Raw genomic sequence first — 27,097 nt, 5'->3', positions numbered from 1 at the left:
CTGCAGGGCTGCCAGCCCCGTATCTTTTATGAGTACTGATTTTTATCATTATGAAAACAAGATCCTTCATCGTCTTCTCACTCCACCTTAAGGTCTGCTGCAGCCTGATTTTTTTATATTGATGCATTTTTTTATAAAAACAAGAAACCCAACAAACCAGCAGAACAAAATAAAAGCTGTGGCAGGTATGAATTTGTTGTGCAGGATAAGGTGAGGCCAGAAAGAATCAGTGCTTTTAAAACCTTATTTTTTTCCAAACTAAAAGAAATAAAATGTACTCTGAAAAATAAAAAACAAGAATAACAGCCAGCTGATAGCAGTGGAATACATAAGAGAAAGAAAAAAAAAACAGGATTATGCAGCCTCAGAAAGAGCCAACAGATGTTCAGGGCGGGTTAGAAAAACAACATGATCAACGGTATGAAAGCTGTGACAGATCTAAACAAAACCCCAAAATAGATGCAATTCTAGAATAGGCCTGAAAAAGAGAAATCATTATAGGCTTTCCTCAGCACAGGCGCTGGTCTCTGATAAAACAAGATTGAAACTTCTCAAAAAGGAAATTTATACTGACGTGGGTTTGCAACTTCATTGCTAGAGACTTCTTGCGCACCTCTGCCAACGGGTAAATTGGAAACAGGCTAAAAATGAGCAGTCTGTTCCTGAGGCAGCAGAGGTGCCTGAAGTAAGAGCTAATGCTGGCCCTGTAACAGAATGGCATGTTTTTTAGGAATGGAGAGCATAATTGCTGTATCACTTAAAAGAATTTTTTTTTCATTTTACCAGACAACTTGAGGTGGAAGCAAGTCCACACAGACCACACAGTCGTATACAGTGGCCTCTTGCCCTTGGTACAGAAAGGTGTGTTCCTGAAGTAAAGGAAATGTGAAATGTGGGTGCAGCCAGGTCTGTGTGATGAAGAATGATGATGCGGATGCCTTAGCAGGGCAGGAGTCCACTGGGGAGCCAAATGTGGGTGGAGATGGAGCAGCTCTTTTTCAGGAAACCTGCGTTTTTGGGGGGCTTGTCTGCTGCCTACCCCAAAGTGAGCCCACGCTTGCTGGGTCCAGCCCAGGCTTCCTGCTCATGACTGTAAAGTGCTATTGTGAAAAGGCAAGTGTGTATGGATCCGGTTAAGTTCTCTAAATTTTAGTAAGAAGGAATATTGCTCTATCTTTATCATAACGTTGGAGAAGCACCAGAACAAAGTACCTTGACCGCACGTTGTGGGAAGGACAGGATTTGGGTGCCGGTGTGTGGACAGACCCCGTGGCACGGGTGCCATGTCAGGTGAGGCTGCCCAGGCTCACAACAGCCTTCCCTGGGCACCAGGAAACCCTCTTGAAATGCTAATTGTTAAATCTACATTAATTTGTATAAATTATGCAAATCAGCAGTTGTGCACTGCTGTGGTTTAGGTGGTTCTCGTGCTGTACTTACAGCTTCATGTTGGGCTGACACAGGTTTTATTCACAACAATAAATGGTTTTGCTGTAGAGTGTTTGGAAAGCAGCTGTTGGTGGTACTTGGGTTTGTGGACCACTGCCCCTGGCTGCTCTCCTTGCTCTCTGGTGATGTCCAGCCTCTTCCTGTGGTGGCATGAAGAGAGGAGCTGAACTCGGGGCATATGTTTCCAGAAAGAATCCAGCTCTGGCTTGTCAGTGAAAAGGTTAAAGACTTTGACACGAGATAATTACAAAAGGAAAATGAATCTTTTCTTGGATCAAAAATTATTGTGTAAAAGAGTGTGTAAATTATGGTGTGCGAGTTAAGTAATGGCTTTTATACTGAAATCTGGAATTACTGTGATGAAGGAGTTGGTGTCAAACTGGTAATTTATTTCATTTTGGTTTCTCAAATCTGCAATGAATTTAGGAAATTCAAATTTATAGCAAGTGGGTTTTTGTCAGAATTCCTCTGCAAGCATGAGGATACTTTATGGTACTTCCATAGAGGTCATATTCATACCATTATTCTAGCTGGTACTTCCAGTTAGAAAATTCCCATGTATGATCTGTTCCACTGGCTTCTGGAAGTGAATTTTTCAAACTTTAAGTGTTACTACCTCATTTAACTTATATCACTGCTCTTCAGTCTTTTAACAGGGATATGGTGAAGAGCATAATGCAGTATTTTGCTAATGAACCATAAAACCTTCCAAGTTCTGTTTACTTTTTTTTTTTTCCAGTGGAAGGTTTGGGCTTTGGTAAATTTCTTTCCAAGCCATGCATAAGTGTAGTTTTTGTTACTGCACTAGAGTGCTAAGAGCTCAGTTTGAAGTTTCTCTGGACCAAAACTAAAGTTCTCAAAAATGTATTTTGGGATATTAAGTCAGATTAAATATGAAGGCTCGATTTTATTCCCAGTGGAGGATGGTTATGAAGTGGTTATAAGGATAATTCACCTGCGAGTCACAATACTTCATACAGAAAAGGACTGTTGATGCTGCAGAGCACATAGTCTACCTTGTGCTAAATCAAAACCTGGGGTGCAGAGTCTTTCTCTGTTTGTTTAAAGAACGAAATGAGCAGGCTATATATCTGCTGTATCTAAACCGTGCCCTTTTGTAAACAGAGTGGCTATTTTTGAAGCCTGAGCAGGATGTTTCTGGTGAAGGGATAATGCAGATGGATCCTTGCGTGCACACAGGCGCACTCCGTGTTTATCACTCGGGGAAGGGGCTGTGCTATCGTTCATTTAACTGGCAATTCTTTTGTGGAGTCAGTATCATTTCCTAGGAAAATTGGCTAAAGGAATTGTTTCAAAGACAATAGATGTTTTGAACTGGCCTAATTACTTACTCAACAGCCAATAACTTTGGGAATTGTTTTCTATGTGAATTCTAGATACAAATTGGGATATCTTTCCATTTGTTTAAAAAAGATTAAGCCAATAGGAGAAAAAAGGATCTTTACCCATTTTCACTGAGCAGTGAAGTTTGAATATACAGCTTGCAATTGAAACTATTTTTTTTCCAAAGCCTTTGAGGGCTGTTTCTCAGTCTAGTGTAAACAATTTATTGTTAAAGTCCTAGAATATTTGCATTTTAATTAAAGACAATTTTAATTAAATACAAAACTTTAATCAGAAAAGCAGAGTTTAGGCAGATAGTGTACTTGCATGCTAAGCAAGCTTACTCTGAGGGGACCTCTACTCTGTGTAAAACTGGTTTCTGCGGTAGTTTAAGCAGGAAAGATGTAAATGCATCTTCCTTGCCTAACTTACCTACAAATTGTAATCTCCCTCCTGCATCTTTTAACTGCAGTAAATATTCTTCCTACAGGCAATTAAATGAAAGAGGGGGTGATGCAGAAAACTTAAAGGGGCAGTGAGTAGGAAAAAGTTCACATGGAACTCCTAAGGATGCCTATAAAAGTAAATGTTAAAATTACTGTTGCATATTATGAATGCTCTGTATCAATTATGTGTTCAATTTTTTTTTTTTATTTTTTTTTTTTTTTTTTTTTGAAGCCTAGGCAATTCTGAGTCCATTTAATGTTAGATTATAAGTGTGATACCTGGATTGCCTGGGCCTGGTGATGTTATAATGCTGATGCTAGAACAGCATCTGGAGTTAATATCCATCGGTTTTGCCCTGTTTTCTATCCCAGTCATAGAACTAATTAGGGCCCTAACATGTATCAGAGAAAGTTGCAGCCTGCAACAAGTACATTCTGAGGTCTGACAGGCAGACATATTTTTGGAGTTTTCCTCCTTTATTCTGCTGGGAATTTGCTTAGGCCAAGGCAGCACACCTGGACAGTGGGAGTAAATCCTTCCTCAGTGAGCTATGAACTAATCTGAGAAATACAGTGGTAGCTGTCTCTTACAGCTTTTGGGTTGTGGTTGTTTTATGAGTTGGTTTTTATACAAAAGGTTTTCTTAACCTAAGGTAGACAAGAAGCAGATCTTCTGTACCCCTTCTGTCTGTCTGTTGGAATTCACTTAATTCTTTGTAAAATAACAACTAAGAACTGAAATGATAAATAGAGGATATTTCATGTTTACCCATAGCTGCATATTTTGAAAGCAGTACTTCTCATTAAAGTCTCATCATTGGCAAACTGCTCATTAAAAAAAAAAAAAAAAAAAAAAAATTAGAATACAGGTATCACTCAAGATCTGTTTAGGACTGAGACTTCTGCTGTGATTTAGTATAATATTGGCATTGTGTTTTAATTCGAAATGGATATATAGCATGCATACAGAATTATTTTCTCTTAGGCCTACAGTTACTTGTGGTAATGGCAAAGCAGTTAATATATTACCTTTGCTAACAGGAAAAGTGGTGCATATAAATATTTTTAGTCAATAATGTATTTTTAAAAAGGTTTCTCAGTGGGATCAGATTTATGTTGTCAGAAAAATTTATTCCGCTGACAAGTGCGGATGCCCAGCACGTCGTGTGTGCGGAGATTTACAAAGCAGTTTCTTCCTGGACGTCAGTTGGATGTGGTTATGGCAGGGTTATGTAGAGAATTGGGGAATCAGTCCAGGAATCCTTTAGTGCAAAATCCTGCTTTAGATTGGTATGATCCAATAAAGCTCTGCCTCTACATGTCCGTAGCAGTTTCTGGTAGCGTTAGATACTGGGGTCAAGAAGGGGCAGAGCACTGGAGTCAGGATCTGTGGCGTGGATCTGAGAACAGAATCTTGCCTGAAGCATTTGAGATTTTCCTTGTATATTAAACGGCCCATTTTCCTCCCCCTGTTACTTGTGTGTTGCTGCCAGCTGCAGTTCAGCAAGGTAGAAGTTGGAGCTTGCTCCTTTGGGTTCCACAGATAAAAATTAGAGAATAGTAGTACTTGCACATTAGACTTTGCCAAGTGTGCATGTTTCAACCACTGTTATTAAAGAGCCTGCATATTATTTGTTGTAAAAAATATGTTTATAGTGAGGAAAATATGCTTGAACAGAGATTTCATTTTGCACAGAGTGGCCAAACCATATAATGAGTAAAAAAAGCATGGTGCTGCTTAAATCCAGTTTAAAACTAATGATCACAAAATAATTTAAATTCAACTACTTTGAAAATTAAAAGCCTTTAACATGTTTTTAAAAAGTCATAATTCCCATTTGTTTTTACAGTGCTAAGATCAGTTTGTGAACTTGTTGCGTCAGGCTTGATATCTTTTGATGGAGCTATATTCAGTTACACTGAATTTTTTCCAAAAATTTTAATTGGCTGAATGGAATTTCTTCTCCCAAGATAGAGGTAGCTAAAGCTAAGGAGGATTTTAGCTGCTTAATTGGCCTGGTTTGTGAAATGATTTGGTAGAGGGGATGTTATGAAAAATGTGATACATCTGTGGTGATTTTGAGGTAACCCATCAGTTTTATCAAATAAAGAGCCAGAAATTGGGGGTTTTTTTTGATGTATAGGTGTAAAGTAAGCTGTATTTTTTCCCCCCTTCATTTTATGTCCATTTTGAGTAATTCTACTTATCTAATCAGCATAAAATGTGCACTGCAGTTAAATAGCACTGCATGATTATACCTGATGATACACTCCTTTTTTAAAGGAAAAAGAATCTAATAACGGGATTCCGTATTGATTGTGCTGCTAATTCTGCCTCGTAGCCCAGACTGGCAGAAGGCAGGTAGCTGAATTGTATTTAACGGTTTTATTGTGATGTGACTAAGATGGATGTGACATGGTCCTCTATTATTCGTTTGAGAGTGTGGACACTAATGAAGCCATTAGCTGAGCTAAGGCAAGTGAAGAAAATAGGGAAATTACCATTATTCTGAAGCCATTAAGTTGTAATCTGCCACTTTCTCTCCTTACTCAAAAAGGCATCTTCTTTTTAAGGCCTCCCTGACTGTCCTTTAAAGATTCATTAATTCATTAACTTTCCAAAGGAGATGGAGGAAACACAATTGAAATTTTAATCAGCTCAGTGTGTCATATTATTAACATTTTGAGTGTATCTGTATTCACTGTTGCACCACATCAGGTTAAGGTTAAATAAACTACATTACAGCAAATAATGTTCTGTTTCATACTGTAAAACATAAAATGTTGAAGGCAGAAATTGGTTTCATGGTGAAATTAAATTACAATACAGAGCTCATATTATAAATATTGTCATTCAAATGTATGTTCTTTGGAGGAAATGCAATACTATCACCATGTTATTAACATTAATATTTTCAAAATATCCACAATTAGTCTAGTCTGTGTGAAGGTTATATAAAGCACTAAAAAATTTTATAAATGTCTGCTTTTACTATGTTCGCACTTATGATCGATGCTTTTATTTTATCTTTTATAGAATGAGTGACTTATTTTAATGTCTCTCTCCAAATGGGTCATTTAGACATTAAATACAATTACAACTGCAAATTTTTCTGTTCGTTATTACTTTCATTTAGATGCTGTGTAGTGCTATTTTTATCTATCCCTACTTTCTTATAAAAAAAAATTCCCTTTTGCCTCAGATGTACTGGAGCATCCTGGAGCACAGTGGAGCAGCTTCTGGCCTGTGCTGTTGGACCTGATTGAGAGACAGCTCAAAATCCATGAGTGCTCTTTCTTAAAAATCAAAATGCCCCAAATGTCCAGAGGGAGTGAGTGCCAGTCTGAGTATGGGATCACTCTATTTGATTCCAGATAAGATAACAAGAACTTTTTTCTGGGGACAGAAAAAAGCTTGTTTTGGGCTTTCCAGTAGTGGTTTTATTAATGCCTCAATTTCAAGAAGCCTGAGGTACAGGGACTTTTCTGGGAGGTGTGTGTTTGAAGGGCTTGCTTGAAACCCTTTGTTGCAGGGCTAGGACTTGCACATGCACAAGGGTACAGTGGAAAAAGTGTGGGAGCAATAAACAGGGATGCCACAGCCTGCAGGTTGGAGCTAAGATGAGGCATGAAGACAAAGGTGGGGGGTACTGGAGGCCTGAATATGCTGTTACTTCTGTGAACTTGAAAGTTCCTTTCTGGGTTCAGCAAATTTCTTCCTCTTGTTCCTCTAAGTTTATGCTTGGAAACACTTTCCGTTCGGCTTTGGATTGTTTTGCCCTTGTGCTGTATCACACAATTTCTAACAGTAGTATAACAAAGCCTGCAAGCTTGATGTTCGTATTTATGCTAGGCAGGCAAGCCTGGTATAAATCTGAGGTGTTTTTCTTTTCTTTTTTTTTTTTTTCCTAGCTGTGATAGTGTCAGTTTGATATATCACCTTTCATGTTGTGTTTGTACTTGAGGTCAGGAAACTTCTGAGTTGTGCGTATCATCAGCATTGTAAATACAAAGTAGCCTTTGGCACCTTAGTGTGGTGCCTTGCAGTGGATTTGTCAAAACAAAACAAAATCCCCTCTTTTGTTTTCCCCTGGAGTCAATTACACTGAGGATGAAGCAGTTAGTGACACCAAGGATAGCAGCTGAAGCATTGCAGGCTAACCTGCTTATCAGAAGTGCTGGCATTGGTATTTTCTAGTATCACTGGCCAACTTTGCTGGTCCATTGAGAACCTCTGCTTTCAGCAGGACTTGCAAAACTCACTAAAACTTCTTTGCACATTTTTGAACTTCCAAAAAATACCCACCTAAATAAACTGATTCTGCTGTGTCAGTGCTGGCAGTCCCTGGGGGCAGGACCTCCCCCCTTCTGCCTCTGAAGAAACCCTTTGATCAGGGTCATGGATCGGTGGTTGTGCCCTCCAGCCCTGTCCTGCGTGCCCTGCTCCAGGGACATGGGGAGGCATGTGTCAGCCCCATGCCATTCCCTGCCCCATAGCTCTGGGGACGTGCTGCACTTTTATCTGGGATACACTGTCCATAAACAGGCCCTGAGTGTGTGCTAGGGAGAGTTCTTGGGCTTTAGAGATCTCGTATATAGCTCTGTAAATGTATGCACACACCTTTGTAGCTGCTGGTATTGTTTGTGTGCTGTATATGTATACATATATGTATATGGATAATATCCATATATGCATTATGTATACATATGCATGGTGTAGGGCATGTATATTATTTATCATGTGTGTACAGTATATCTGTATGTTCTTAAGATGCTTCTTTGCAGCATCACACAGGATGGGAGTTGCAGCTGCTTTCTCCACACAACTGGAAAATGGGCTGGTGATCTGTGGTTTTCCAAGCTTCAGTATAGCCATGTCATAGTAATTTAGCAGCAGTTGGTTTTCTGTGTCTCAGATTTCAAAATGCCCTCTCCTATGCTTAAGTATATATAGCTGGGTAACATGAAATAATGTAAGTAGGCCTATTTCTGAACAAAGCTTTTGCTATTGTGAAGGAAAAGTTTGTTTTTGCTCCCTTCTGAGATAGGTCAGCTCATTAATTTTGTTGCAGCTGCAGTGGCATAGGAAATGTGGCTCAGGTGTTCCCATATTGCTGTTGCATGTCAGATTCAGGCTGGCTTTTGTGAGTAGGATTAGATTTTAGCTGTGTTCTGAAAAAAAAAAATCCAATGGAGAAAAATGAGCTGCATGCCTCCAAAGCAGGAGAATGTAAATCATGTATTGTTGTTTTGAAGATAAGTAGATGTTCATTAAACATCAGTAGGTTAAAAAACTACTGTTGGCTTGGGATGGGGTTTCCAGATCTGTCTGCTGACAAGTATGGTTTGGGACCCAGTCACATCTACTGTGATGTGCTTTGCTTTTCTTCCCATCTCCTTTTGCTGGCTGGAGATTTACATAATATATTTGAGTACAGTAAAAGGTCCAGACATCCTGGCCAACAAACAAAACATTCTCTATAGTTAATACTGCCTCAAATTTCTCATAACTGGTCTGTGATAATTCCAGTCACAAATAACCCCAGGAAGCTTTGAGATAGACTTTGTCATATGGTTATGAGTTCTTTTGTAAATAAAGCAAATCCTCAGGAGTGAGTGTGAGGAATGGTTGATCCTGAAAAATGAGGAATGGGAGTGTGTTTTGAAGCTGGGTAAAAAAACCCCACATGTTGTTATTTATTTATTTGCATCCATTACTCTGCACTTCTCCAAGCACTGAAACTCGACCAGAACACAAGAACTTATTGCAGATCTGCAAAGTCCTATACAGTGGGGACTGTTCTTAGTTATTGCTCTCAGCAGCAATAAATGTAATAAACATAAACCTCTCATGACAGCTTCATACATTGCTCAATCTGTGACTTCTCCAGCAGCCAGAAAATAGATGAACTTTGCAGGGGGCCCGAAAAGGGGTTATCAGCAAACTCTGGATCTGTAGACTTGAGGAAAAGATCAGGTTTCAATGTCCATGTTCTTCGTGGAAAATACTGTCATCAGGATCTTTGAAGTTGTGGGGGGACTCTGATCATAATTGTTGCTGTCTTCGTAATGAGGAATAGGACTGACAAGATCCAAACAAGCAGAAGTTTTAGGAGCTAAACCCAGTGTCTAAAAGCCTATATCAAAATTAGCCAGCCACTCATACAGACTGGATGGAACATCAGCAGCACTTTGGAAATAGTTAGTCCCAGGAGAGAAACACCGGTATCTATTTTGAGGTGGAAACCACAAAGCATGGCTGTATCTGAAAAAAATCTGTGACAGCTTTCCTGAGTCTTTCCTAAGATCCTTAGGGAAGCTCATACCCTGTATGTTCAAGTGGTGTTTTCCTATTGACCCCCACCATTCCTGACTGTGCTTCAACATCCTTTGATAAAAGGGAGATTCTGGGGTTTGGTTTTTTTCCCTCTTCCCTTAAGCGTATCCAAGCAGGGATCAGTGCTGTGCCCTGAGTCCCCCGAGTATACTGAAGTTATGAACTGCACTCCTTGTGAACTTGGTTTGAGATGGAAATGTGTGTGAATAAACAATGTGTATGATTCAATTCTCCCTCTCGTGGTCAGATGGGGCCCTTCTCACAGCCTTCAAGCACAGACATATTAGATGTGTCTGTTTGATGTAACTTGCATCTTTTGGAAGCCTCCCATGGTCATAGTACAACCAGGATTTAGTAGGGAAGTTACTGATAGTTCTTGAAATACATATATTGACTTTTTGCCACACCGTGAGTGGACAGATTGGAGATGTGAACTGAGCTGCAACATTCCATGGAATTGTATTAACCTCTCTTGTACACACCTCCCCTAAGCGTTTCTAATTTGTCTCTGTTTAGGTGTTAAAGTGCTTCTGAAACATAGCTCCGTTTATCATCCTGCTGGCACTCCTGTTGACTCCAGTGGGTGATACAGTGTGAGCTCTGTTGCTTTTCAAGGATGTTGCAGTGTCGTTGACTTTGACAGGAGCACTCCTCGAAAAAAAGGAGAGGAGGATTTACCTCTCTGTTATAAATCCCACTGTTTGGTAAGAAAAGTCCTGAGGATTTTATTCAATGATATTTAAGTCTCCCCAGAAGGAACAAAAGCCTACTTAAGAAAAGAATTGCACAAATGTACAGGATTAAGCATTCTAAAATCAATTCTTAATTATTGTTTAATTGATTTCAGATATAAAAAAGAAACAGAGAAGAAGAAAAATTTTAAATGTATTCTTTACACAGGGCTTAACAGCCATTTTCTGTCAAAGTAGATGTTAGAACAATACCAAAATTCTGTCATGAACAAAGCCCCTGTACACCAACATGCCTTTTGTTTGGTTTTATCGCTGAGGAGCAGGAGTTTTACTTTATTAGTTTTTCCGATTTATGTCACAAATATTTTCTGTCTCATGCATCATTTTTAGTGCTGTTTACACTCATTTTCATCCACTAGCATGCAAAAATAATTGCCACTCTTTAGAGCTCCTGTTAAATTCTGAAGCAATAAGTTTAATTGCTTATTATGTATTTCTAAGTAGTTGGTTTCCTCTAAGAATTGGCTAAAGATTTTCCTTGCACAGATCTTGACTCAAAGATTGTCCTAAAGCTAGAAAATATTGATTAGCTTTTGTTTGGCCCCTATGGAGAGCACCTTATCTCTAAGACTGGGTTTTGTTACTATGAGAATTGACAGAATTCAGATTTAACCAGGTGAAGTCTGTCACGGTCAGTAAAATGTTAAAGAATCACTGTAATAAAATATGATATTAATCTTGTGAATTTGTTTTTTTTTTTTAATCAAAAAAGAGATTTTTGGGGAGTTCACGCTTATTGAAGTAATTCATGCTAATTGTCTCATCTGCTTAGTATGTCATTTGTCTTCTATGAATATCAATGCCTACATCCATTTAATCTAAAATAATTAATACCCAAACAATTAATAACGAGAGATAGAATCTGAATTAAAAAGAACTTTAGAAGACTTTAAAATAAATCAATAATTTTTAAGACTGAATGTAAATATTGCGTTACATCTCAAATTATGTTATCAGAAAAATTTTATGAACAACTAATACAAGATTATATGCATCTTTTTGCTAGCATGTGAATATTATTATTGTATATTGTGGCAGGTCAGGGATCAGATTTCTGAACCATAGTTCAGGCCTTGTGCAAGCTTAGTAGAAGTCCGCAGCTGAGCAGCCCAGGCTATTTCAGTGGAGTGCGTGGCTGCCTCGCTGATGTCAGCAGGGAGATAGGTGCCTTTGAAGAGTGATTCAGCAGCTCTCGGTGCTGACTAATCACTAGATTTAGCCACTAGCAAATGCAGGATACACGATGATGTCTGAGCTCCTGCCTTTTAGGGCTGGCATACGGCTCTGACTCAGGGTTGTATCTGCCCACTAATGATCTGGTGCCTACAGCCCTCTTCTGATGTGAGATATCTGAGCCCATCTTGTCTCCTTGAAGGCAGCAAAACCCTCAAAAAACATTGCTGCCATAATAGTACTTCGTGGCTTTACTGTAATAACCTGGTGACAGAGAAAGCATGACTTTGGGAGTCTCAGCACCCTGAGAGGACAGAGGCTGCTGCTCTTGCCAGCAAGAGGGTATCCTGGAGGAACCAGCCTCTATGCACCTGCCTGAAGATGAGCTACAACACAACCAAAAATGCAGCAGTCACAGCACCAGAAGTAAGTTTGATCCTGTAGCTTTGTGGCCTGGGATTCACCTGGGGAGGGTGGTTGGGTCTTTGGTCGGAAGTGTTTGTGTTTTCTAGCTGGTAGGAATGGGACAAAATAACCAGGATTCCTACTTCTTGTCTTGGCTGACAGATGTGATCTGCTGTTGTGCCGTGGGAGTGAACAGATTGCCACTGAGGGGCAACAGGACCTGGGTGACCATGGCTTCCACACCATGGTGGGGTGCTTTGCGTCCCAAGCACTTATTGCTTCCCATTGTCATTGGCTGCTTTTGGTTTTAGCAGATCTTTCATGCTGCTGAGGAAAGAATGTTAGAAACGTGAAGTGGATTAAGTAGATGTGGAGGCATTAGCTGAGGACCTATCTCTGGCTGTCAAAACCTGCTGTGCTCACCTGTCCTCTCAGGCACACTTGTGACCTGGTGATGTGGAGGGTTAACCAGGTGTGACTAGTGATGGAACATCACCTGGCACACAATTTAACCACCTTGTCTTTTGCTGTTGACATCTTTCTTCAGTCAACAGGGGACAGTACACCCTTGGTCACTTCTTTCTGAATGTTTTAGGACATTGGCCTTTCTCATTCTCAAAGGATGTTCTTTCTCAGCAGCTTTCTGGTGGTCTAGACTTCAGAGGATTACCCCACCTAGCAAATTGGTGGACTCTGTGTCTGTACTGTGGATGTTAAATTTAATTTTCCTAACTACAGGTGTGCCTACAGGCTGTAACAGAGCTGGCAGAGTTTGGCCATTCCAGTTCAGTAGCAATAGCCTGATGTGCTGCTGCTGCCTGGCACAGAGGACATGGTCATGTTGGTAGCTGTTACAGTGATTTTATATGTGGTTGTCTGAGCCAGAGGTAATTTGGATTTCCAAAGGTGAGAGTTGGAAAGCTTGAAAAGACAAAGGGAATAATGAACATTGGATATTCATGTAAGCACCTATAAAATATCACAGCCTGGACACTGTCAATTGTAGATGTGTTTGTTCATTGACTTTACATCTGACACATACATGACAAATACTGTCCTGCCTTCTGGTGTTACCCCAGCCATGCATTTGTTCTGTCTGCCTTGTGCTGCTACTGGCTTTAGGATGTCATGTTGTGAATCAGATCAGCTGAATGGTCCTGCTCATTCTCTTTTGTGGGGGTGGGAATGGGAGGGAGGGAAATTGCTTTGCAGCCAGATTAATTTCCTGGTCTATCTGCCTGTGCAGTTGCATGAATGCCACTGCCAACACAAGGAGGGGAGCAAAATTGTTGCTAAATTAAAATGTTTCTGGACTGCCATCTTTAGATATGAAAGAATAAGTATGATTACTTTGTTAATATTACTTTGCTCTAGGTTTTGACACACCGTGGGTTAGGACCATATGCCTGTAATCATTATTCATTCTTGAAATGTAGAACAGTTATCAGGCATGTTTTGTGGCTTCTCCCAGTATGTATGTATGTGGATGTGTACTGCAGTCCTCTTTGTTTACTGGATGAAATACATTTATTGATGGAAAAATATAACTTGACTTTACAGCACATCAACCTTTAGTGTGAATGATTGCTTGGTGGTGTTTGTGTCTTTTAAACACGTGCTTCTGAAGATGTTTTGTCTAATTCTCGCTGTTGCAACTCTGCAAAGGGTGAAGGTACAGAACAACTCTGTGGTCAGTGCTGGCTCAGTGGCCACAGCTTCTCATCTGGTCATTGACTTTTCCTCTGTATTTTTTCAAAAATACATTTAAAATAAATTTACCCAGCTCTACACTGAAGAGTCTAAGAGTTCTACAAAGTGATCTACATGAATTTATCATACTAGTTCCATGTTAAAGTCACAACTATAGGAATCCTGCTATAGAATTCTGACTGGTCTTTAATCAGTGGCCTGCATATGAAAAGTAAAGAATAAGTAATTCTGGTATATATATTTTAATTCGGTAAACATATTCATAGTAGCTTGCTCACTGAAGCAGACAATTGCTTCAAATACAGCTTTTGTTGAAGTAAAGTGAATATATTCTGGATAAATTTATATCCATTATAAATTAGTAGCTTCAGACAGATATTGTGAAATTCCTTCTGTTCCCATATTTTCTTAGTTTATTAAGACATTATAATTTCAGTGGATGTGGGAGGCATTAGGAGAGAAATCTGAAATGCATGTGAATAAACAGGTTTCCAGACGGGATGCATTTTTTTTCTTTCCTTGTAATGCATATTTCAAGGTATTAATTCACAAAGTACTTAATAACTTTGTGAATGCAGTTGGTGTTTTATATGCAAGATTCCACTTCCTTCCTTTTTTTAAGTCTTTTACACAAAATTCACTCAGTTTATGTGTGTCTCTTCATAAATACCAATAATGCTTTAATTTATGGGTGTTTGCTGTTGGGCTTTGTTTAAATGAGTTCTGTCCAAAAGGAATCAGAGCCTTGTATTCTTGCAGAAATGAATAAACCACATGAGGTGAATTTTCATACAACCCATTTCAAACCTGGAGTTTTCAGGGTATAATTTAGATATTGCATTGGTGGTTTATGACCATATAAAGTGGAGGTGTGTAGGTAGGAGGTTAGATGGATGTACTTGTAAATGGCTAGAAGCAAGGAGGCTGAGTATGGTCTCCAGCAGTGCATTTTTCAGCTCACAGTTTCACATCTCTATCCTAAGGCATTAGATGTTACTAATTCTCCAAGAGCCAAAGATTTGTTTTACAGAAGAAGATTCTGATTTGATTAAGATATTGCTTCAAGACCTAATGTTACTTTAGCAAATCATGCCACTGGAAATGTACATGATTGGAAATAAACTGTGTGTTATCTGAGAAACAGAGAAAGAGCCTCACAGTTTGGAATGATCCTGCAGAAGCAGTGTTTAGCGTAATGACAGTACACTTAGATTAATTATAGCGCTGCTTGCAGGCGCCACTATACACTTAGTGTTGTGTCAGCACTTTTGCTGTTAACCCTGTGTTGCAAAAATTTGTAATTTGGCTCTAAAAAGTGAAGAAATCATCTGGTTTGAATTCAGGCCTTGTGCTGCATGCACTGAATCAACTTCTAGTTAGGGCCTGAATTTTATTTTTGTATCCTTAGCTCTCCGAAGTGTATAGCTGTAGAAATAATCATATCTGTTTAACATTGTGTATGTTTTCCGCTCTGCCCACTTCTGATGGAGAACTTAATTTTAGTAAATGCCTAGATTGTGTTGTGATCACTTCAGATGGTCTGAAATAAAGCGCTGAGATATTTAACCTTGAAAGCTGGAAGGTGCAAGTGTTAAGCCACCATTTCACTACTGAGTAGATGAGTTAAATTTGGCTTAATGTGTGTTTATATGATTATCTGCAATGGCTCTGAAGGATTGTTAAGGTCTGAAATAAGCCTTGATCATGGCTTAAAAGGCTGTTTACACACAAAAAAAATTAGAAATTCTCTACAGAAGCTATTATAATTAGTTATGTAAACACTGCAGAGTGGTTTTTAAAATAAACACTGAAATACACTATAGGCAAAGAAGTGACAGTGAAATTAAGTAACTTTTTGACTAAGTCATCAGAATGCTCTTTATCCTTATTTTACTGTTGAGAAGACAGTAATAAATGCTGAGCAAATAAACTTGCTTGTACCTAGAACACGTTATCCTGCAAATACAGAAATCTTGACACATTTTTTCTAGCAGTTCTTAGCCTCTTATCCTCTCTTGTTTCTAATTTCCACTCCTAGATTGTATTTTACTTTTTTCTGAGTAGTGCTGGCAAGTGGCTCTTATCAAGAACAAATGATGCTGTAAATCAGGACCAAAATCAATGCTGCTGTGGCGTTGTAATAGCAAGATGCGGTTGTGTGGGCCTGAGTGTTTTACCTGCCTCTGAAGCCAAGAGTGAGGCCCTGGGTAGTGTTCCAACCCTTGGCTTCTAATTTACTGGCAAGTATATATATACAGCTGTTCTGTCTCAGTCTTAGTGTGGTGATATCAATATTAAACTCCTGTTTTAATATGCCTTTTCTCGTAATGCAAACAGTAAAAAGCAAGTGGGCATTCATATTCAAGTAGAATTGCATAGGAATACAAAAAGCACTTAATCCCTCCACCCTTAATACTACTAGAGTAGAATTTAAGATTGGCAGGGCTGGCTGAGCTGCCTGGCAGCACGTATTGGCTCCCTTCTCCTTTGGAGCACACATTCTCTGTAGGTGCAAAGGACAGTGGGTGTTCCAGAGGCAGGATGGGTTCTGTCGGTTGGAGGAAGGTTTATTTGCCCAAAGCATCAGGGTCCTTAACATCATGGCTGGCCATTTTCGGCTGTAGTTACTGCTCTTCTCTGTGATAGGTGGTAGTATAAACAAGGAATGATTTGTGCCGCTGGAATAAGGCCATGTGTGTTATGCCAAATATAAAATGAGAGGGCTGATATGAGTGCCTCTTGGACATGTCTTTCATTACCCTTTACGCTTCTCTTTCCTAATAGAATTTGGAGGAACCAAACACATGCTGTATGCAGGGTTTTATTAGAGTGCTTTGCCTCGGGCCCTTAACTCCTTTAGCTGGTCATTACCTGACCAGTAAAGACCTCTAAACGGGTCATTAATGCTTAAGTAATAAACTGTTTCACAAGACTGTCTAGTACAAAACCTCTTTTATCATTTTTACAGTTACTGTTTTATAGATAAATCAATGACCAACAACTGGATATTCTTGTTTTGCTACATAATCTTGTAATAGCAGCCACAGCAAACAGGCAGAGGGTTCTGTCACGAGAGCTGGAGGTAGCCACGCACAGGTGCAGCCTGGAGTTGTATGTAGGGTAAACCAGGAGTAAGGTAAAGAAGGGAAGGCATGTTCTGCTGTTCCCAAAATGAAGTATATCACTGCATCTGCTTCTAAAGTTTTTGGGATTTTTATGTTGATATTTTTTTCTCCTTCTAGAAGTTGTATAATTTCAATAAGGTGGCTTTTCTTCCCCCACTGCCGTATTAAGGACACGTAGGCCTCAATATAGTCTAATGTTGGCAAAGAGAGTTTCTGTACTTTCACAGAGATTTCTGAACTAACAATTAGTTACTAACATAAGTCTTGCACTCTTCCACACCCTGTATCTGTTCACTTTGAGTTTAGCATATATTAAATTCTTTCTAGGTATGACAGTAATAGTTAGCTGCGGCATATGTTTCTTCTGGTCCTTAGCATGAAATTTTCAGCCTCCCCCCGCTTTGACCAATACATCCCTTAAAATAAGTGTCTGTGCAGGAAGCTCTACAGAGCTGTTTCTCTTGGAGAGACAGAAGGAGAAAATGCATAGTAGGTACCATACCATTTTTTGGCAGATCACCAGGCATTCGATATTTCCATTCTTATGAATATCAGTGTATCATTGATGGACTGCTGAGTGCTGGAAAAAGCAATCCAGTCATATACTTATTTTCTTATGTTAACCTTTGAGGAGTGCCAGTCTGTGCTGGGACTGTTGGGTTTTTTTGTTTGATTTTTGGCTTTGGTTTTTTCTCTTCCTTTTTTTTTTTTTTTTGGTCATAAATATTACTAAGTGAAATGAATGCTGAAAATGGTTCTTTATAGACACAGAACATTTTTCTATGGTGAAATGGAAGAAAACCTCTGCAAATTTATGACTTCTAGTGTGATTAGTGCCTATGGAGCAAACACTTCATAATTGTTTTTCCAAGAAATTGAAAATGTTAGTTATGGGGCAAGTTCTCTCTGGCAATGTGAAACAATTAATATTGAACAGCTGTTTCTATGATAGACTGTTTTGCAAAAAATATAACATTGGCATGTTTTTTTATTCATTACTTCTGTGTTGAATTAGTTTTGCATTTGTAGCTGCCATGTTGAATCTAACAAGAAAAAATAGATTAAAAAACATGAGACAAGTTATTTACTGAAAGAAACAATAACATAAGTGCATTTTTTTCCCTTTTTCCTTGAGAAAAAACATCTTTTTGAGAAATAGCCTTAACAGGACCCGCCAAGGGCTTTGAGGTGACTTCAGCCCTGCACATTGTTGTGCTAGACTCTCAAAGCTGATGCTGAAAGTCATAACATTATATATAGTGGTATGAGGATTGTGTGCTGACTTAGAGTTTAAGTAGGGAGGAATCTGACACAGCACTTTGTTCAGTTTACAACTCTCATAATATTCTTAGCACCTGCAGAAGGATTTTAATTCATTTAAAGCAAAAGAGGTTAACATAGGGATTGTAAAACAAATAACACTTCAGAGATTGCAGCTCCACGATTGTCCCATTCTTATCTTTGCTGATAATCTGACAGTGCTGGTGTGGTAGCAACAGTCACAAACCCAGTATTTGTACTGAATTCTTCCTTCAGACGTGTGGACAGAAGCTGTCCTGGGTGTCGCTTTACTGTGTTAGTAAGACATCAGGAATCAATTTGGTCCCATCTGCAATTGCCTGATATAATCAACCTCTATTCTGTTTAGCTCAACTTGCTACCTACAGTAAGTGATTTGTATGTGCATGAATATTAAGCTTCCCAAGTAAACGTGTGAGTAAATATGAATTGACAATAAAAGAAAGTTATTTGTGTGCGCTGAAAATGAGTGCTCATTGTTGTTTTTATAAAACAGCATTAAATTGTATCATCATGGTGTGAATAATGATTATTGCTTCCTTTATTTTGTGATAGGAGAGAACAGTAGATCCCAAATAACATCTCTGTATTACTCCTTTCACTTCTGGCTACTGTTGTCTATTTGTTGTAAAGATTTTCTTCTCTAATTTTTTAAAGTCAAACCCATGTTAGAGCTCGACAGCCCTTATTTTTTTTTATATGACTGACTGCAAGTATATTTGCGTAATGATTGCAACAAGGCAGATAGAATATTTACAAGCCATAGCAATTCCTGTGCAAATGCAGTCTCCAGAGAAGGGCGCAATAACAAAGCAAGCAAACATCACAGTTCTCTAAATAAGAAGTTTCAGGCATTGGGGTGGTGACTCACAACGTGGATGGGAACCCTGGAGTTTCAGAGTAATTTATGGGGATGCTGAGGAGATGGATTTCATTTAAATACAGTAACTGCTGAAATATTTCTAAGTTAAAAAGTCAACTAGTGGTTAAGTAAATATCCTCTTGACCCCTTTTAACTCTTGTGATGTACCGTTGTTTTAAACTATTTACTTTGAAATGCTTGAGTCATAAAATGACCCAGGAGAGATGGATTGACCACAGATAGTTAATGCATAGGATTGAGTTGCTTAAAATTTAAACCTCATGCCCATTTTTTATCTAATCTCTTGTTCTTTAATTGGATGAATTAGGTTAGAAATGGAGGGCTGTAGAGTCTAAAAAATAAAAAAAAAAAAACTTAGAAAAAATTGGTTTCACACAGTCTGCAAAAAGCATTAGGGGAAAAATTTAGAAAAGAACAGAGGTTCCTTCTTGTTTCTATAGAAACCAATAGTGATCAGGAGGGGAGAGGATTTCTTTCAAGTGTACGTTTTAGTGAGGCTGGCTCAGCAGCTCAGCGCTTGGGAGGGCCAGTGTGAAAACCCCAGAGCTCCTGTGGGTTGTGATGTGGTGTCCCTGGGCCTGTGGAACCAGCTGGAACGGGGATCACACATCTCTGGGAGCCCTGGCTGGCACTGAGTGGGTGTAGGGAGCCTTTGCAGTGCCATGTCCCCAGGGAGTGCAGACTGGCAGGAGGCTCTGGAGCTGAGCGCGGCCACTGCCACTGAACTCGCACGAATCCCATCACAATGAGGGGGAGAGGACAAAAGAGGGGGAAAGACTGAAGGAGAAATGTGCTGCCCTGTGTCAGAATTAACTATGCTAATTGCTTTGAAGTAATAATCTCCTTTGGTTTTATCGTGACAGAATCATGGCCACTGAAATAGCATGTGTTCAAAGCATTGCAGCCAGGACTCAGTGACTTGGCATTTGAATCGTGATGATCTTCTTAGTGTACTGCATAATACATAATGCCCTCCACAACAAAATTATATTCTTAATTATGTTCTGTTTTCCTGATGTTATCTAAGTGTTGCCATAGAGAACAGATCAGGGAAGCATTTGAAAACCAAATTTTAAAGCAAATCTAGGTCTTAATCAATACTGTACCTTTAAAATAATTGCAGGATTCCTCTAAATGAAGTTCAGGTCACATGCAATGTCAAAAATAATACAGTTTCAATTTGCTGCAACCTGACAGATCCAAGGAGTGACTGAGGAATATCTAGTAACTGGCAAAGACACCTCTGTTTGACATCTACTTTCGCATTTAAACAATGGAGCACTGTATATTGGCATCTGAATGTATTAGCTGGTGGCCATCCAAATCCTAGTATGAATTTCGATGGTTTTCCTTTCTGTTTATAAATACATGGTCTTGATAACAAGGGAACATTTACTGCAATCTTGCTCTGCAGTTGTCAGAGCAGAATGAATCATTTTGAAACATAAACCCCCTCAGATCTCAAAAATATCAAGAAAAACATAAAACATAAGGGAAAAGGATTATAAAATACAAATAAAAAAGCTTTTTAACATATTTAGAGGCCTATGGGCTGTAAACACAGTAGATTATCATTAATGAAACTCTCTGCCAAGTACACAAACCACAGTTCGGTAGCAGCTGTTAAGCAAGCATTGTTCAAAGCTGGATAATCCCTTGAACATTATACTTCGTGGCTCTGTACCTCTTCCTATTAGTAATCAGATAATTGCCTTGCATTTTCTGTTACACATTTTTCTTTTAAAATTCAGTTTCATTCCTCTTTATGTCAAAAGGCTTTATCTTGCAATGATCACTTAGGCAAAAATCCTGCAGAGGTTGACAGGCAGGGCTGTGATATTCTTTCTTTTTGGGAAGTCTGGTCTAATACAATTCAGCCCTGTGGTGTTACTTTGGCTTCACAGTGGTGAAATAGAGGTGAAGCCTGCTCTACAAATAAGATGCTTGCATTCTATTGTAACTCAGTTGCTACTTTTTCCTATAAAATGGGCTCTTCTAAATAATTTGGGAATTAATTTAAAATACTTTCTACTAGTGTTTTTTACTTTAAAATAAGTTTGCTTTTGCGTGTTGGGAGAAGAAGGAGAAGGGTGAGAGACCTTCTGATTCCGTTTATCCAAAAGTTCAGGCCTCATAAGAAGGCCAGGATATCATATGTAAGTATCTTGCAGAAAGAAATTTGGAAATGATGGCAACTATTTTTTTCCAGCATTAAAATATTCTTAAGTCATTATAGTACAGAAATAGTGAGCTGTAGCTGTGGTAATTGTGAGTTCCCTTGAGCTCCACTGGCTATTAGGGTTGAACCGAGAGAGTAGCTTATCTTGCACTTCTGGAATTTCTCACAACCCTACAACAAAGCACTATTGATTTTTCTCAGCTGGGCAGGAGGGGAGGAGGGATTGAAGAAGGTCATATGTAAATGTGCTATGTGTGATAAACAGCTGGACCAAATATTACTGAGTCTAGAACCCAAAGAATGCTAAGTAAATCCATTTTATAACCCCTGAATTCAGCATTTGCTGAGTCCTTTCAGTTCACATACGGTGTCCCTGCACTGGAGTGTTGGGCCTCACAATATTTACTGACATGGGCCATTCAGTTTAAAGCCAGCACATCTCTTTGATGGGCACTGGCTTCACGACCTGTTGGCACCAACCTTCTTTGTCCAAGATCGAGTTCCAGTCCCCAAAATCAAAGCAGATGTAGACATAATTCAGAGAGCAAGAACTATGATTCATCCTTAAACCTGCAGGGTTGCAGGGACTGTTTCTGTCTAGTACTTAAAATTATTTTACATCACATGGCAAAAGCAGAGGTTTGAGAGATGGTGTCATACCCCCCCATGGGCAAGGCATAATGGATATTTTCCAGCTAACATATTTCTGTGGATGTATAAGAAGAAGAAATTGACTTTTTTTTCTTTCCCCTAAATTGCAACATTTTGTTTTCAAGAGAATCCAGTGCTTTCTGTTCATTGCAGAAGCAATATTATTAAACGCCAGTCGGCAGGAAAAATTAGAAAAAGGATGGCCTGAAAGACAAGAAGAAATGCATTTTCCTCCCATTTCCCAAAAATAAATTACCAATGAGTCAGGAGCTGTCTTTAGGCAAGGTTTCAGGAGGCAGATTAGATAGCAAAATTATTTCCTTGTTCTAGTGAGAGGCAGTTTTCATTGAAGACAGGAATTTAGGCGTATTTCTAAGGGAAAAGGTCTTGCAGCAAAACTGCAAATTGGGCAGCACTGAGGTAACTCATTGATCCTCCCAGCAAAGTAATGCCAATTAAAAAGGCATCTGTAACGAACAAAGTACAGATTCACTCATCTCAGTTGCTGTGAAAGGAAGACATATATGAAACAATATTATTATTCTCAAGTGCAGCTAAAAGGTTTGGAGAAAGTGTTCCTTGGTTGCTTTGTTGTAAGAAGCCCTGCTCTGTGCAGAGTATCTGCTGACCAGTTTCTCATAGCATTCACTTCTAGGATATTCTAGAAAAAATGGCTCAGCAAAGATTCTAACTTTTGGATTAATTTACTGACATTAGGATGTTAACATTGTGGATTCCCAGCAAAGCACTTTGACCTCTGTAAGGAGGTTTTCTCAGTAGCAGTTTCTGTACCCTGTTTGGATACAGCCATCTGGGGCTTCCTGGAGTGATCCGTGGCATCAGCTGAAAGATTTTCTTGCCCTTAATCATCTTTAAAGTTGCATAAAACTCTTTCAATGTATTGGCAGTTGTGTATTGGTTTGGAATTACATTTCTGAATGCATCAGAATCTGCCAAACTGTCTCAGGAGTGCTGCTACCCAGGAAGGCCAGACAGTCTGTGATGAACTGCACATTGCTAGAGGGTATAGTGTGCCGGTGGGATGTAGGGGTTGAGGGAGCCTGCAGGTAACTCTTGGCTGCAGAAGATCAGGTCCAGTGCTAATAACACTGAACAGTATCTTCTGTTGCTCGAGGTAATGGCCAACTGCAAAGGTTACCCTGTGATCTGATGCTTTCATTTTAACTTACAAGAGCGTATTAGTCATAGATGGTCCCTAAAGTTCAGATAGAAAGGAATTCTAATATTTGGGTGTTGAGAGCGGATTTGAGAATGAGCCACTTTGCATCCATAGTTCTGAATTATTGGAATTTTGCCTTCCGTACAAGTGCAAAGGGAGGAAGAGGGGTGGTAAATGGGGAAGCAAGAAACTGGGACAAGGGTCAGATCCCTTAACTATTTCCATTGTAGAAAAGAGTAGACTAAAGGATTGAACAGTGGCTTCCATCCCCGCCTCCTCCTTCTGTTTACCTGACTATATATTGGAATAAAAACTTGTTTGTGAGAAGTCTAAAACACAGCTGACCTGGCTGCGAGGCAAACAGAGTCTGAGACTTTTCTTATATTTTAAAAGAAAACAAACCCCAACTGCTCACAGTTCCCCTCGAGTGGAGTCCAGGAATGCCTTCAGCATTTGACTCCAGATGATGGAAGGCTCACAGCTTTGACTGGAACCCAGTCATTGTGATTTGGGCTGTAGGTTTTGGGTGAAATGAAAGGATTGAAATATCGTTGTCTTATTTGAGGGGGAAAACCCATCATTCTTGTCATTGTCCAAATGCAGGGACTTTGAGCATAGGGTTTTTATGAAAGGATTATTCAAATAAGATAAATTGACTTCCATACTGGAGAGAATTGGCAAAAGTGAGTAGCTGTTATTGAATAGAGTAGAACATAAACTTTGGAAGTAGAAATGAAGAAAGTCCACAGTAAAAGTAACATGCCGTTAATAGGAAGCTGAATTTATTAAAAAACAGAACAACAAAGCTATGGAAAAAATAAATCTGAAAGGAAATGGGGAGAAGCAGTGCTTTCCTACTACTTTGCCCCCTTCGTTCTGTGTTTTAATTTAGTAAAGCAGTCATAAACATTGCTAAACAGTCAAAAAATTAAATGTTGCTGTATAATTTATGGTGGTTACAGGATACATGAGAGTGCACTTTAATTAGCAAATTGCATGTTTATTTTATTTGCTTAGCATATAATTTAGATTGGATAAATGCGCTTTGACTGGCTATGGCACCTAGGTATCCTCATTTGGTATAATTTTTAATCACATTGTTTTGGAATTTTATTGCAACATTATACAGTTGATATAACAGTGCACAATTAAGTATGCTCAGTTCACACCTTGCTCTTGAGGAAATTACTTTTTATCTGTATTTGGATGGAGCACTTTATATGGCAAGTGAGAACTTGGGAGTAATAAAGAAAGCTCACTGTGGGCGCTAGAGCTGCAATCTGAATAGTAAATAATAGTAGTAATGATGGTGCCCTGTTAGTGAAATGTGTTTGGGAGGAAGATTTAAAACAAACCCCTGAAAATAGGCAACTGGAAATGATCATTGTATGTAGTAGTGTATTGGCTGTATCATAACAATGTCTTGATGCCAGAGCTGAACTGAGGGAGGGGTGAGGATTGTGCTCGGTGCTGTACACAGCCTGAGGGGGAGAGATCTTCATCCAGCAAACGTGAGCAGACGTGGAGAGAGGGTGAGTAGGTAGATAGAGTATGTGAGAGATCTCAGACAAAACTGCCGTCTCAGTCTTGGGCCCTGCTCCTGCACCTCCACTGTGCTGTGGCCCACGTCAGGATGCTGACCAGCCTGGACAATGGGATGGGCTGTAAAGATGAACTGTAAAGAGACAGGACATGGGGGAGAGGTAGGCTCAGGCATGGTGGGTGTTCCTGTGATTCTGAGACTTGAAAATATTTCTGCACTTCTTGGTTTGTTTACTATTGTGTATTTGATCATGCTCAGGGAGTGTCAGTCAGGGATGTGTTCATGGTGTTGTGACCTCGATAGGCTTTGAATCTGGAGCTTTGTTTTCCCTGTTGTTCACTTCACTTTTTTTATGTGGTGACAGGGCTAAAAGAAGGCTGTATCCATGCTTTGGGGAAATTCAAATTTACCTTACCAGTTAAATCCCCGCTTTAGGTAAAGGAGCGGCAGCATGTGCAGCAGAGATGCTGTAGATGTTACTGGAGAATGTAATAGAGCCGAACTTGAAGGTTCTGGAAAGAAAAAATAAATGCATTTTGTTTAGCAGAAAAATATTCCTTGAGCATATAATCATTAAAAAAAGTTTATTATTTTTGCAGCTAAAATATGGAAGGAACAGGGAGTGTTTAACTGAGATCTAGAATGTATCTTGGCAGTCTCATTTTCTATAGTAGTTTGACTTACAAAACTCTGCAGAAAAGCCCTCATTTTCTCTTACATCCTATGGACTTTTTCCATAAGGGCTGCCTGGGTCTTACATATATGCCAATTGGAGATCCCAGGCGACTCTGTGTCGGCAAAATTGACGCTGGGCCAGATTATGCTTTCAGTCACATAGGTATAAATCTGGGGTAACTCCATTGTTCTGCTCCCACTAGAAGAGGATCTGGCCCACTTTCCTCTCTTCTCTGCCTGTGGGTAATTGGCCCCGTAATGCGCCAGTGCTGCTGTGGTGTGATTGGCACTGATCGCTCCGCTGTGACAGGACGTCGGCGGTGGTATGTACTGCTCCAGCACTGACATTCCTTACTTTGTTACAGCGTGTTTTGATAATGTTATCTGTAAAGAATGTTCCTTGCACTGATTATGGTTATTAAAATATACAGAGATCAACAGATATGGCAAACAGCTGCTTAGTCACAGCTGATGTGAGAAATTTGATTTAATGTAAGTCTCACCATTTGAAACTATATCCTCTAGAAAAACACAGGCGATTAATCCCTCCTGCATGCAAGCTAGTTGACTTTGTTTAAAATAGGATTATATCAGGATGATAAACAGGGACTAGAATTAAAGCACCTTTTTGAAGATTGCGGAAACAGAGAAGAAAAAACACAGAGGAGAGTTTTTCTGGTTTGGGGGTTTTGTTTTGTTTTGTTCTTTTTGTACTGATGCACTGGAGTGTTTGGATAATATTTATGGGACCTATCATGCAGATGTCATAGTGCTGTAAGAAAATATCTGTGGTATTTAGAGCCAGCAATGCAGTCCTTTTAAATATCCGTATTGCTCTATAAAGGCAGACAGTGCTTCCCAGCATTCCTTATGGAACACAGGGAGAATGGCATGGACCTCTTGAATAATTAATATGGTTTTCAGAGCAGTAGTCATGGAAACCCAGGCAGTGTCACATATATGGATTTTAGGAATTAGGCACGTTTTGAATTGCACATTTAGCCAAAAAAGAGCATGCTGTAAATCTGAAGATCCAGAAGCATTTTCTCAGTGAGTCTCTTGTTTACACTGACAAATACATGTATCTTATGTATTTTTTGATTTAAATAATATTTGGATTCCTAAAAATTATATGATAGCTATGTAAAGGGCTGTTAAAGGCACTAACTGCCATAAGTCATCTTTTAGATGGCTTACTCTTTTCTTCTTTTTTTTTTTTCTTTTCTTTTCATCCTAGACCCCTGAAGTTATTAGGATGTAGGTTTTAAACTGTATGGCCAATTGCTGTTCACTTAAAGGACCACAGCTTTACCACTAAAGTTGCTAGGCCCTTTCTATTAGTTCAGTTGTGTGGCTTTTTTATCTGTTTCAAAAAATGTCTCTTCAGGATCAATATCGTCATTACCTTGGGTGTGTATGTGGAAGAAGTCAACCAGGCAGCAGTGAAAAGCTATCATCCAGTCCTCAGTAATATTGTACGTGTAAAGAATAAAAATACATGGAAGTTATTTATAGACCATAAACCCTCTGGTTTCATAAACCATTTTATACTATTATTTGCCCAAGTCTACAGAGTCTCTCCTGAGTTCACAGCACACTCAAAAGCCTGTTTTTTATTTCTGGCTGTTTGAATTGGGAAATTAATTAGAAATACACTTAGCAATTTATGGACATGAAAAAGCCATTTGGCCCAGTAAGCCTGCTTTCTTTTACCTTTTTTCATCCTCATTTTGTTTTGTCGCTCTCTTTCAATCTACTCTCTACTAATAAAGATATCAATCTGTTTCATAAACTCATTGAGACTTTGTGGCAATAATATTACTTGGCAGCATAATATGGCATGTTCATTACTCTCTAAGCAAAATGATTTTTCTTTACATTTTGTGATCCAGATTCCTCAATTAGATGCACACTTGCAGCTTTCATTGAAATCAATGGGACTTTTA

The 27,097-nt window shown here is 39.1% G+C and overlaps 1 protein-coding gene across 7 annotated transcripts in view; it reads left to right on the top strand.

Moving 5' to 3' along the window:
- The window catches only part of AFF2 (AF4/FMR2 family member 2), a 336,131-nt gene that overhangs the window by 21,105 nt on the left and 287,929 nt on the right, over nt 1-27,097 (top strand). The window contains exon 1 of one of the 7 annotated variants that reach the window (XM_010403286.4): nt 11,827-11,927. The exons of the other annotated variants lie outside the window; for them this stretch is intronic. Coding sequence (XP_010401588.2) covers nt 11,905-11,927 — 23 coding nt within the window. The 5' untranslated portion in view covers nt 11,827-11,904. Of the gene's footprint in view, nt 1-11,826; nt 11,928-27,097 lie in introns of those variants that run through there. 7 annotated transcript variants of the gene reach the window in all.

Source organism: Corvus cornix, chromosome 4A, assembly GCF_000738735.6.
Source record: "Corvus cornix cornix isolate S_Up_H32 chromosome 4A, ASM73873v5, whole genome shotgun sequence".
Classification (NCBI taxonomy): Eukaryota; Metazoa; Chordata; class Aves; order Passeriformes; family Corvidae; genus Corvus; species Corvus cornix.
Note: the sequence above shows the minus strand (reverse complement) of the source record. Positions and strands in the feature narration are given on the sequence as shown.